Genomic DNA, 13,693 nt, shown 5'->3' on the forward strand with positions numbered 1-13,693 from the left:
AGCTTTCAATCTAATGAGAAGGAAGAGACCCAAATACAAAGACATACAAATCAAAATGTGGTGAAGAGTATAGGAGGGGTGGAACAAAGTATCATGAGAAATGAAAGCAGGAGGAGGAATTTAAGACTTCAGGAGTGGGGGGAAGGGGGAGAAAGAGGTTTGGGAAGGATAGGGGAGGGGAATGGAAGCAAGCTTTCAGGGAAGGCTTCATGGAAGAGGTGGCTCTTGAGCTGGACCTTAAAAAAAGGAAGGACTTCAAAACCAAGGGTGCATTTGGATGGTGTCTGGTATATGTGTTTGTTGAAGAGATATGTAAAGGTAACACCAAGTGTAGAAAGGTGAATGAGAATTCAGGTCCCAGTATGACTGTAGTTTGCCCAGAAAGTGTCAGTGTCGTCTTGGAAGGAAAGTAGTTTAAGTTACTGTTAAAGTAACTACGGGCTCAGAGCGAATGTAAATAGCAACTGTTTCTGTTTTGGCCAGAAACCCTGCGGGTCTTTCTCTCCCAGATTGATTTTTTTTTTTTTAAATTATGAAAAAGAAGCCATTCTTTGCCTCATTTCTTACCCAGCCTTAATCACTGATTGGGAGTTGCCTCAGACAAACTGAGACCTGGGAAAGACCCTAGCTTAAAAAGGCCAAGGTCTCCCACTGCATCCAGGGCCATCTCTAGTTGTCCTGGTCTATATATTGGCACTGGACCCAGATGGCTCTGGTGGAGAGAGTAAGGCTGATGACTTTGCACAGCCCTCCCTCACTTAAATCCAACTCACTTTCAAGTCACGGCATCACCTTCCTGATGTCATGGTCCTCTTCCAGACAAACAACAACAATCTCTATCTCTACTGTTGTAGCAGTACTCTCCACCAAATAGAAGCCCTCCTTGGAAACAAATATAGCCAAATAAAACAGCTCCACTCATTGGCCGGGTCTAAAAATATATCTCTCATTCACTTCCTCTAGTACAATACCTCTCTGCCATGAAGTAAGAGGCAAGCTTTATTATAGGATCATAGATTAAAAGCTAGAAGGGACCCTACATGCTATTGAATCCAACTGTCTCCCTCCCAGTTTACAGATGAGGAAACTGAAGCACAGAGACCTTAAGTGACTTGCCCAGCATCACAGACAGTAAGTTTTGGGGGTAGAATTTGAATTTGCCTTACTGACTCCAAGTTCAGGACTCTACCCACTATGCAACACTGCCCTTCATCAGTCTTCTGAAGTCACGATTAGTCACTTTATCAATTAAAGTCCTGAGGGATCTCAAAGTTGTTTCCCCTTACATTATTATGGTTATTGCATAAATTGTTCTTCTGGTTCTATTTATTTAACTCTGCAACAGTTTGCATAAGTCTCAGATTTCTTTCTTTTGTAATTTCTTAACAGCACAGTAGTATTTCACTACATTCATAAACCATAATTTGTTCAACCATTCCCTAGCCGATAGGATACCCCTTGGTTTTGAGTTCTTTGCTACCACATACACACAAAAATGCTGCTATAAATAATTTGTCCTTTTCACTCTATACAGCTAATAGTGCTATTGCTAGATCAAAGAATAAGCAATGATTAGTGTCTTTTTGGGTATAGTTTGAAATAGTTTTCCATAATAGTTGGGCCAATTCACAGCTCCACCAATAGTACATTAGTGTGCCTATCTTCTAATAACTGCCATTTTCTCTTTTATCATCTTTGTTAATCTTATGGGTATGAAGTAAAACTTCAAGTTGTTTTCATTTACATTCATTTCATTTTCATTCCTCTGGTTATTGATTGGAGAATTTTTTCATAAGGTTGTATTTAGATTGGATTTCTCCATTTGAAAACTACTACTTTGTGACTTTTGATTACTTATCTTTTGAGTAATGGTTTTTATGTTTCTTATCAATTTCCTATATACATTGGATATATGGTTATCATTTGCTACAAAGATATTTCCTTATTTGCCTATTTCCCTTCTGATTTTAACCATTTTTATTTCACTTGTGGAAAAGTTTTTCAATTTTGTGCAATGGAAAGTGTGCATTTTAACTACTATGATCACTTCTAATCCTTAGTTTAGTTAACTAACAACAATTGTTAGATTTCATCAGAATTTTCCAGGATTTTGACAGATTAGAGCAAAGTACCCGCTACTGAACAGCGTGCTGATGGTTGCTACCCGGGATTGAAAATGGAGAAAGGAGACGTTGAAGGCAAGCAGAATTCAGTGACTGTGTAACGAGATTTCTTTGTGAAGCCATTCATGGACTTGTAGAAGCAGAGAGGACCTTGGTGAGGGAAGCCATAGTGGAGAGCAGTTGAGCCCAGACATGTGGCATGGAAATGATCTGAGCTAAACTTGCAGCTGCTAGTTTGAATGGAACCTTACTTCACTAGGATTGCCCTTCCCTGTTTCCTCAGAGTTGATGTTGAAAAAATCTTCACTAGGTTTACCCAGCTTTTTCTTTCTGTTCCCCAATGCCCACCCCTCTGAGTCCAGCTAGGAGGAAGGGTGGGATAGAAAAGGCAATATAACACTATTGAAACTTGTTTGAAAGCTTTGACTTTACTATGTATTTGAGTTTTTAGGGCAGCACAGTGCCAACTGGTGGCGAAACAACATACTACATTCCTTCCTTTTGTTAAGTGATTGATCATATGACAGCTTACTGCTTTCTGTAAAGGCAGGAGTCAAGGGTGAAACGTTGAGTGAATGCACTATTAAGGTCACTTCTATTGCTTCTCAGACCACTACACCTGTCATGACCTTGAGAAATCACCCAGACTTTTCCTCTCCATTCCATAGTCCTGCCACAAAATCATGCTGATTCTCCATTTGAAATACCCCTTTCATTTGTTTCTGCATTTATTCCACCACCATGCTATCATACCAAAACTGCTGTGACACCTTCCTTCCTAACTGATTTGTCTCCAACCTGTCTTAGTTTCAATTCATACTGCACATTGCTACCAAATTAATCTTCCTAAAGATTGTTTTCTTCATTGCCAAGTCAAGCCCAAATTCCTCATCTTACTGTGCAAAAAAAACATAAGCTGGTACAACTTACCTATTCAGCCTTATTTACTGCTACTACCACTACGTACCTGATACTCTGGCGAGGCTCTGCTAGTCACCCTCTCTTTCCTTACCCTGTGATCCTTCCAGCCTCTATACCTTTGCTCACACTCTCATTCAAATCTTATTAATCCTTCATATCCTCTTTCTCCTTTATGAGTGTCCCCTTATAGGGGGAGGGAGGAGCAATTGGACTTGCTAAAGTCTAACAACTCAATCCTTTGGTAAACCTCGCACTCAGATTTATGCCACTATCCTGGGACTTAGGACCTCCCATAAAAGGAGGGGAACCCTCAGAATCATTAGAAAGAATTAGAGAACCTGGGTTCAGATTCAGTCTCTGTACATACTACCTGTATGATGTTGGAAAAGTCCCTCTACCTCACTTTCTCCATCTGTAAATGAGAGTATTAGGGTCAGCTAGGTGGCACAGTAGATAGAGCTCTGGCCTTGGAGTCAAGAGGACCTAAGTTCAAATCCGGCCTCAGACTCTTGACACTTACTAGCTGTGTGACCCTGGGCAAGTCACTTAACCCCAATTGCCTCACTAAAAAAAAAAAAAAAGAGAGAGAGTATTGGCCTATATGTGTCAGAGGTCCCTTCCAGTTCCAGCTGCATTATCCTGTGATCTATTATGAAGTCTCACATCCTCAGTGAAGTTTTCCTGATGATTCTAGATATTACTGATCTCCTTTCTTTCTAACTATCCATGGCACATATCTGTATTTTAGATTTTGGCACTTTGTTATATAGCATCTTATGCCATTCTAATTGTTTTACATATGCAAATCTTATTTCACCAACAATTTTGTAAGTTCCTTGAGGGCAGGGATATGTAAAATACACTTGTGGTGTACTGGACAATATCTAGCACAGTGCTATACTACAATAGGTCACTCAGTATATACTTATGGAATCCAATTGAAATGTTTTTATTCTTCCTTGTTAATGGGGATATGGAATATAAAATTGAACAAAGCCTCTATATTTTCGGAAGAAAGATTAAGAATCATTGGAAACTGAGTCGCTTCCCTTTGAGTTGTCTTAGGAAGATTCTGAAGATCACCTGGCAGGATTAGATACCAGACGTTGAGGTCCTTTCTCAAACTAAACTGCCAAACATTCAAATTTTACTACAGAAAACTCAACCCTAATGGGCTGTCCACATTGTTCAAATGTGTGTGTGTGTTGGGTCATATGATACCTGATATGTGTTTTATATAATTTTTCACATAGCTATTTATTGGTGGCATGAAATTACATCTCATATCCTATGACTTCAAATAACTAGTTAATAATTAAAGCATATCAGTAATTAAAAAAAAGAATCATTACTCTACCTTGATAAGAAAGACTCAGAAATAATTTAATTCAATATCTAGTGTTGATAAGTTCTGAAAAATATTACTAGGAAAAAGTTCCCTATTTGTCAAGAATCATCAGGAAAACTAGAAAGCAGTCTGGTGAAAATTAGATTTAGACAGTGTCATACAACATATACCATAATAAACTCAAAGTCAACACGTGAGCTGAGTATTAAAGGTGAAACCGTGTCAGGTACTATTTATACTGATGGCTAGGGAGAGATTTCTTAAACAAACAAGGAAAAGAGGTAATTACAAAAGAGAAAATAGATAATTTTGATCTCACAAGATAGAAACACTTCTGCATAAACAAAATTAATACAACTAGAATAAGAGAGGTGGTTTACTAGGGGAAAATCTTTTATCAAATAAGGATCTGATATCCAAGTTATATAGGAACTAAAAATACATATGACCAGAAGTCTTTCACTAATAGATAAGTGGACATGGGTTCATAGATTTGGAGCTAGAAAGGATCTTAGAGGTTATTTTTACAATTACAATGGGACTTTTGGAGCATGCCCAGGACATCTAACATGGAGGAACCCTGAGGGGTACGCCCAGATCTCCAAAGATGGAGGTTCCCTTTTTTCCCTACCACTGGATATAGCTTCCTATGACAGCAACCAAAACAGGATGAGTCTTTAAAACAGGTGAGATTAAGCCTGTAACTCTTTTGGCCTTTGTTTTCTGGGCTCTCTTTCCTATTGAGTTTAGAGGGTGAAGATTACATTCACCCACAGTGTGTGCACTATAAAGTAAACCAGTGAGAAGGGAAAAATTTCTTTCCTTTCCCCACCCCACCCCCCAGCCTTTTTTTATCCTTGCTCCCCAAAATGGGCCTGGCAGTATTTGTGTTTGTGTCATTTGTCCTCAGTTTGAAGTACCAGTGGCAGTGATCCCCATCAGACCAGCGTGTGAACTCTGGTCTAAGATCCATCTTAGAAGATCTGGGCAAGTCCAGGCAAGCTTCTCAGCTCACTTCCATATTAGATGATCTGGGCATGCTCCAAGGAGCCGGTTACACAGATTGAATGAATTGATGCAGAGAAGTGAAATGATTTGCCCAAAGTCACACAATAACTAACAGAGTCAGGATTTGAATTCAGGTCTTCTAACTCGAAAACTTTTCCTACTGTATCACATATCTAACAAAATATATGAACAAACAATTCTCAAAAGAATTACAATCTATTAATCATATGAAAGAATGTTCTAAAACACTAAAAAGAAAAATGAAAATCATAAAAGCATAGATATAAGAGGTGGAAGTTTCCTTAAAGTCCATCTAGTTCAAAGTCTCATTTTACAGATGAGGAAACTGAAGCCTACAGAGATTATATGATTTGCTCAAAGTCAAAGGGGAAAAATTTGAACCTCTGACCTCTAAGCTCAGATCCAGTGCTCTTTCAACTTTGCCTTATAACTAAGTCCATAAATAGTCCACATAACTCCTTTCTACTATAATGAACTTCCCCTTTCCCAGGTACCTACCTATATAGTCCCTCAGGCTGAGGTTATTTTCCTTTACCAAAGAAGTCAGGGGAAGCAACTGGATTTGCTAGAAAGTCATGTAATTCACTCTAGCAAACCTCACCTACCTATTACCCTAGTCTAATAGTTCTAACCTGAGATTGAGGCCCTCCCATAAAAGGGGGAAATGCTCAATACCATTAGAGAGTAAATTCCTTTTTTTTTTTCCAACTTCACAGCCCATGTAATTCACAGTACCAATATAGGAAATGGTTTAGATTTGTTCAAATGCCTCACACAGTACATAAATCATAGTATCAGTCAATCATTCCATCAACAAGCATTTATTGCCATGTACTACGCTAGATCCTGGGTATCTACATATAAAGAACGAAACAAAACAATCCTTACTCTCAAAGAGCTTACATTCTGAGGACATAACATGTGCATATATATATATATATATTTAAGTATATGTAGAATAAATGTATTCTATACTGTCTTTAGCCATATATGTAAAATAAATATAAAATAAATACTAGGTAATTAGAGGGAAAGGACACTAGCTGTTTGGGGGAAGAAGGAACCAAGAAAACTTTGGGTAGAAAGTAGTGCTTGAGCTATATTTTGAAGAAATCTAAAGGCAAATGCAGTGAGAGAGTATTTTCTAGGTATATATATATATTGGCCAGCATGTGAAGATGGAATGCTTTACATGACGAACAGAGGTCAATTTGGCTGGATCATAAAACATGGCAAGGGCGGGGGGGCGGGGGCGAGATAAAATAGAATGAGCCTGGAAAGATAGAGGCAAGTTGTAAAGAGCTTTAAAAGCTAGATTTCATATTTTATCCTAGAGAAAATAGGATGCTATCAAAGTAGAATGGGGAAAGACTTTAAGCAGGAAGATCAATTATGAAACAGTTCAAATAATCTAGATGAAAAGTGATAAGGCCCTGAACTCTAGGTGTGGACTGAACTTTGGTTGTGGCTGTAGTAGAGAAAAGCAATCAGATGTAAGAGATGTAGAAGTAGAAATGACAAGATTTGGCAATTTTGGATCCGAGAGTTGAAAGGAGAGTGCAGATATGAGGATAACTACTAAGTTATAGATCTGGATAAGTGGGAATGGATAATACCTTCCACAGACGTAGAGCTGAGTTTGAAATATCTCTGAGGTATCCAGTTTGAAATATTCAAAAGGTAACTGGTAATAGGGGACTGAAGCTCAGGGGAGAAGTTGGGGCTGGAGATAAACATCTGTGAGTCATCTTTATAGAACTGATAAACTCATGGGAACCAATGTGATGACTAAGAGAGAAGAGAAGAGGGTACAAGACAAAGCCTTGGAGAACATTCACAGTTAGGGAGCATGATATGCATTATGCACCAGCAAAAGAACTGAAACAAAGTAATCAGACAGAAAGGGGGAGAACCAGAAGAGAGTATTGCCACAAAAATTGATAGAACATCTAAGAGGATGGTCAAGTGTCAAACATGGGTATTCCAGGACACAGTGTATCCCCGAGGAAAGGCTGATAGAGTCCAGGCCACAAATCTTCCATGTCCAGCCTTTCAAATGACAGGATCTCATATTGAGGGTGCACTAGTGCCCTAAGCCTTTTATATCCTGCCATGTTCTCTAAGGAAAGGTTGCTAGGCATCTTCCTGAAAGGCAGCTTCCATTTGCCCCAAAACAATTACTTCGTACCAGCCAGAAGTGATACATAGGATGACTATGGAAATATTTATATGAATTGATGCAAAGTGAAATCAGCAGAACCAGAACACCACCCAAACTGACAACTGAAGGAAGGCAAGAAGGAAGGAAGTGTAAGGTACTTCTCCTTTTCTATGTGAACAGTTTGGTTAATTGAAAGAGGAAGAAAAAGAGAAAGGAAAAAATTACAACATCCACTTGTAAAAAAAAAACAAAACACAGCCTTGCTGGTTTCATTTAAGGCCTGGAGACATGAAGATTGGTAGGTTGTTGTATCCATGGACTTGCTTCTGGGCACAGGGCCTGTACTCCTTCTCATTGTCCACCGAAGATCTGGGCTCATTCTCAACCTGTGGCTGTAGCATTTCATGGATTGGAAATTCAGAAACAATAGATAGTGGATATGTACATTGCTGTATCGTTGTGGTCTGAGAGATTGAGACCCCTCAAAGACTGAAGTACAGTCGTCTGGAATGAATTCACAGACTCAAGCATTCTTTGAGTCAAGTTGGCAAAGATTTATTGTTACGCTTTTCAGTGGGCTAAGATTCTTAAGGAACCTGCGAGAGACTGAGGATGGTGCTAGGGTTTATATGGAAAAGGGGCATGGGAAAGGGATGCCAGGGATACTAATTAGGCAACCTAAAGGTCCAGATTTCTTGGGAGTTATGGATGGGAAAGTGCAGGGAGTATACCAGACAATGAGGGAGTTGTCAGAGGCATGGACCCTGGGGATTTGGGGGAAGGAAGAGTCCTTGGGCCAACCAGGGACAGAAATCCTTGAGCCAGGCACCCCTTTCTCTCTGTCCTGATTAGAGAATGCTCTGCAACAAGAGAAAATTTTCTCACAGGACAGGAGCCTACTAAGAAGTTGGGAGGCTTCCAGAGAAATTATCTTAGGGCTGGGGCCTGAGTAGTCCATCACTTTCTCACCCAGCTTTGTGTAACTGCACCAGGGAGAGAGATAAGAAAGTGTCTTGGTGAGGCCCACTCATGAGTAATTGTTAGGCATAGTGTCCTTGAACTGGGGGGAAATTGCCAGGTATACTGTTTCTGAGACTAGGGAGAAATTGGGGTACAAACACAGGCACCCAAGCACTCCATCAGTATGATCCCTTTAAGTTTCTTAGATTCCATTTTGTGATCTGGAGGCCATCTTGTAATTCTGACTTGTGATGCAGTTTTAATTTGCTATGGAAACGTAATAGCAGGCATGCTTACCTTGCCCCCTGCCCCCTGCTCCCTATGCCTTGGCCTTCCCTGACTTTATATCCTGATTGAGTGACCATCTCCTGCCCTGCTTCATCATTGTGATGGCAAAAGTCAAAACAATGAGTGGGCTTTCATTTACCCTGTACATGGAGATAGTCCCACCATTACCACCACCATTTTGAGGGGGAACATACTTGAAGAACACTATAAAAACCCTGCCGAAATTTCTAGTCAGTGGAGCTAGTCACCTCCTGCCTTTTGCCAGCATGGTTGTCATCCACTCTGAACTGAAGTTCAGGAATCAGTTTTTCCAACTCACTGTGATCATCTAGTTCCCACTGGGGGGTGGGAAGACCCCTGCCCCAGGACATTTCTTGTCTCTTCCCTTCCCTATTTCTTCCTTTAGGTCCTGCTGCTTGTACTTTGGACTCTGGGCATTGTTTACCTTCACTATTGACCTCTGGTAGTGCTAAGCGTCAAGGCACAGCTAGTAAAGCTTACTGTATTGATTCGTGGAGTTGTCTCCTGTCAGAATTAAATTGAAAAAGAAATTTAAGTGGTACCCTTATCACTTAAAGAAGCTGTTCAATTAGCTATTTCTTATACTTCAGGCTGCCTGTATCTGCCTTATATAATCTCAAGAGTGGGAAGAAACCTTAGAAATCACTGGTCCATCCCTCACCTGAAGGGTAAAATCCAAAACTACATTGTCCCCAACAAATGAACACCCAGCCTCTCTTTAAATGAATACTTACTTATGGCTTCTCAAGTGCATTCCATTTAAAAATGATTCTGTTAAGAAAGGTTTCATTATATAGAGCCAAAATCTGCCTTTCTTTAACATCTGCCTATTTTTGCTAGTTCTATTGCCTGAGACAAAGCAAAATCAATTTAATCCCTCTCTGTGCTACAGCACTTCAAATATCAAAAAACAATGATTATATCTTTTCTTCTCCATTTCCTTATTGTAAGTGTCATTTTCCTGGTTAATCACTTTTGGAGGTGTATCAGCTTATCAAATAGTCTTCCTAAAATATTCCACCCAGACCTGGACACAAGACAAGATGTGGTCTGATAGGACTATGCCACCTCATTCTAAATACAATATAGAATTTATCAAACTCTTAGAGAAGTTAACACAAATGCAGTGTATTGCAGGATCAAAAGGATACACACTACCCAAGTCCAGTGTGGTAACATCACCCTGAAAGATCATATACTCTACAGGGGATTCTTGTTCAAGTACATTTGGACAAGGTGACTTTTAAAGTCCCTTCTTATTGAGATCCGCTAATTTCTTTTTATGTTAAAGAGAATCTCCTAATTTACTTTTGTTTAGTAGCCAGGAGACCTGAGTTTTAGTCTTAGTCAAGTGACCTCCGGCAAATCACTTAATACCTCTAGGACATAATTTCCTCACATCTAAATTAATGCTATTCTTACATAACAATCAGGTAGGGGAAAAAAAAAAGAAAACATTTCAGCAAAATAGAAACATTAACAATAAAAGATTGATCTGTGATATTGCTTGAATCTAGCATTTATTTAGCACTTTTAGGTTTGCAAAACATTTTGCAAATATCTCATTCCATAACTCTGAGAAGAAATTGGCAAATGCTACAAATCGGGGTTTGATGTGTTGTTTTGTTGATTGCCTAGATTTAAGAAAGTGATGGAGAAAATGCTAATAATACAGGTTAAACTTTAAAATGTGTCAGCCATACATTTTTCCCCCAGAGAGCTATTAAACTTTTAAAATTAAACATTTATCAGCACATCACCTGAGGTAGGTGCTATTATTATCTCCATTTTAAAAGATGAGGAAATTGAGATAGAGAGGGTAAAGTTACTTACCCAATGTCCCAGAGTAATTGCCCGAAGCAGGATTTGAACTAAATGTCAATATAAATCACAGTCATAAAAGTGCAGAAGTAGAAATGTTTGAGATTACCAGATTGGAATTTGAAATGTAGTACAGGATGTCATATTAAAACAGGAAAACTGTTCTTGACTCCAGTTGTATTCCTCTTTCCGGGATATCTCTTACTACTCTTTTCTTTTCTATCCCTACTAGCTTAAAAAATCTTTAGTTGCAGGGAAAGGTCAGAGGGTGACGATGTTTGACTGGGTCGATTTTAGGAAAATGATGCTAAATGTTTAACAGTTGCTATGTAGGAAAATGTACACACGACACACAAATTGCATCCGCATTATTAACATTTTCTCCATTACTTTATTGAGTGGTGACAATAAATGAACAATAAACCAAGCTTTGGTTTGTAGTATTTGTAAATTTCCAAAAGTGTAAATGCTCAGAAGGAATATTTAACAATCAACTAGGTTGGGTATGAGCTACCTGGCTTCTGCACATGCCTGGAACAATCAATTTTATCAACATGAATAGCCTTGCCGGAAAAATCAAGGAGGGGCCAGCTTACTATTGTGATAAGAGGAATAGGGCCTCAATAATGAAGATGTTGGTATGGCACTTTCAAACTTGGACACTGGACCAGGGCTATGTACAGGTAGCCTCTGCCTTTTCACCTTGTCTGGATCTTGGGAACACGTGCCTACATCTGACCCAAGCCTCATCCCCACAGCTCGCAATAACCACGCCCCCCTCTCTCTAGTCTCCACCTCTTCTGACTCTTCGGACTGGGTCTGTGGGCCACGGCGAATATCGCGAGAACTTCATCCGTAGCCAAAAAGAAATTTCCGGCGGTTGCTGCTACACCTCCCGCGATATTTCCGGACGCTCGGGACCCTGAGTGGCTGAGGGCTTCCGTGTATCATGGCTGTCGGCGTGTACTGTACCATAAGGTAAAAGAGTCATGAGGTTACGGACGCTGCGCGGAGGCCCGCTTTGGGGCTCTGGAGCGAGGGGCTCGGGCCCGGGCAGTGAGGCCGGCTCCCGGAGCCGTGGTTCCTTTCCAGCGCGCACGGGAATGGGAACCCGGTTCCCGAGCGCCTTCCCCCCTCTCTTTGGGGGCGTCACTGGCCCCATGCCTCTGCGCTGCCCCTGGCCCAGGGTCGCTCCTCTAAGGCTTGGGCGGGTGGGTCACGCACCCGGGGGCACGGGAGTGCGGCCTGGCTCCACTCGTCAGCTCCTCGCTCCCTGTGGCCGGAGAATCCTCGTTCTGGCCGGGTGGCTTCTCTCACGCCCCCCTTTGGCGTTTTCGCATGTTCTTTGAGGCGTGCGCCGAGCTCGCCTGCCCGGGTTGACAGGATTCATTCACCTCGGCTTTTCGGGGCGGGTCCCACTTGGTGCACTGTCAGATTCAGGGTTGGATGTTGTGCTTCTAGATCGTATGCTTATGAGACCTTGTAAGGGGGGGTGGGGCGGGTGCTTGAGGCTCCTGTTGGAGAGAACAAAGTGAGCTCCAGACTCGGAGGTCTGTCAGTCAATTTAACACTTAGTGGCGCCTACTACGTGCCAGGCACTGTCCTAAGCTTTGGGAATATAAAGAAAGGCGAAGGACTGCCTCTGCCTTCAGGGATCTTACTATCCAATGAGGGAAGACCACCTACAAAAGGTAGCAGAAAAGGGGGGGAGGGGAGGAGGTTAAAAAAAAAAAGGTGGAGGAGGAGCTTATCTGACACGTCCCCTGTGAGATGTGGTGTAGTTCCTGCTACTATGAGGTCTACGGTGATATCTACAACGTTTTGTAGAGAATTTCAGAAGCTCGTGGCTAAACCTCACCCGTAACAAAAAAAACAAAGCAAAACAAAAAAACCTCACGTCCTAACTTAAGCTTTGAGTGTCTTTTAAAGGCAAGTCTGTCTAGTGCTTTTTGTAGGAGCATTTTATGTATGTGGTGAAAACACACCCACAGTATCTTAGCACGTATCTTCGGTTCTCAGAATTTTTGGTCTCAGGCCTTATTTATGCTTAACAATTATTGAGACACCCCCCCCCCCAACAACTTTTGTTTATGTGAGTTATAGCTGTATCTTACCATATTAATAATAATAATAATAATAATAGTACATAACACTTTAAGGTTTGCAAAGTGCTTTGTAAATATTAACTCATTTTATGCACAGGACAGCCTTGGGAGGTGTAGGTGCTATTATCCCCATTTGAGATGAGGAAATTGAGGCTGAGACTAAATGCAGCCCAGTGTCATGCTGCCAGTAAGTATCTGTGGCTGAATTTGGATCCAGATCTTTCTGACTCCAGTTTCAGCATTCTAGTCAGTGCTCCACTTGATAACCTCTTCTTAGTTATTATAAAAATAGTTATAACCTCAGCGATGTTAATTGTAACAATGAAATTATCGACATGTGCTCTATTTTTACTCTTTCTGTAATTTATTATTTTAAAAAAGTAAGTTAATTTGTACTCCTGTAATTTGGTCTTAGTAAATTTAAAATTTAATTTACTTAAATTGAATAGTTATTTTACATAGCAAAAGTCATAATTGGCATTCAGTCAGGTTTATTGTGCAGTTAGAAGTAGGTTATGTTTGTGAGTTATTTTGAGATGATCACAATTACTTGCAGAGTTTCTGGGCAACTTTGGCTTCAGTTTTGATTGAAGTGAGGGGTTGTCTCACTTGTTGGCTGGTACAAAGCCTTGAAAAGATCAGTGCAGCTGTTTTCACATTGCAAGTAATTCCATAGTTAAAAGCTTTTTCCTATCATTCAATTCTGGTCACCACATTTTTTAGGAAGGACATATGAATGAAACTAGCAGTATTGAACTTGGAGAAAAGAAGGCTTAGGAAAAGTATAATAGTATATCTTAAAAAATGTATAATAGTATATCTTAAATCATTTGAAGATTTGCCACATAGAAGAGGAATTATATTGCTTGATCCCAAAGGTCAAGAAGTAAGAGCTATGTGTGGAAATTTCAGGGGG

The 13,693-nt window shown here is 40.3% G+C and overlaps 1 protein-coding gene across 4 annotated transcripts in view; it reads left to right on the forward strand.

Annotated features, from left to right (window-relative positions):
- The first annotated feature begins 11,544 nt into the window (after positions 1-11,544).
- Positions 11,545-13,693, forward strand: part of ERGIC2 (ERGIC and golgi 2) — a 54,812-nt gene continuing 52,663 nt past the window's right edge. The window contains exon 1 of one of the 4 annotated variants that reach the window (XM_027844446.1): positions 11,545-11,650. Coding sequence is in view for 1 of the 4 variants with exons in the window: in XM_027844449.1 (XP_027700250.1) it covers positions 11,622-11,650 (29 nt within the window). In the remaining 3 variants the exon portion in view is untranslated. The remainder of the gene's footprint in view (positions 11,651-13,693) is intronic. The other 3 variants (XM_027844449.1, XM_027844448.1, XM_027844447.1) reach the window with 3 other exon arrangements.

The sequence above is a fragment of the Vombatus ursinus genome, unplaced genomic scaffold, assembly GCF_900497805.2.
Source record: "Vombatus ursinus unplaced genomic scaffold, bare-nosed wombat genome assembly UNPS02014941.1, whole genome shotgun sequence".
In the NCBI taxonomy this organism is placed as follows: Eukaryota; Metazoa; Chordata; class Mammalia; order Diprotodontia; family Vombatidae; genus Vombatus; species Vombatus ursinus.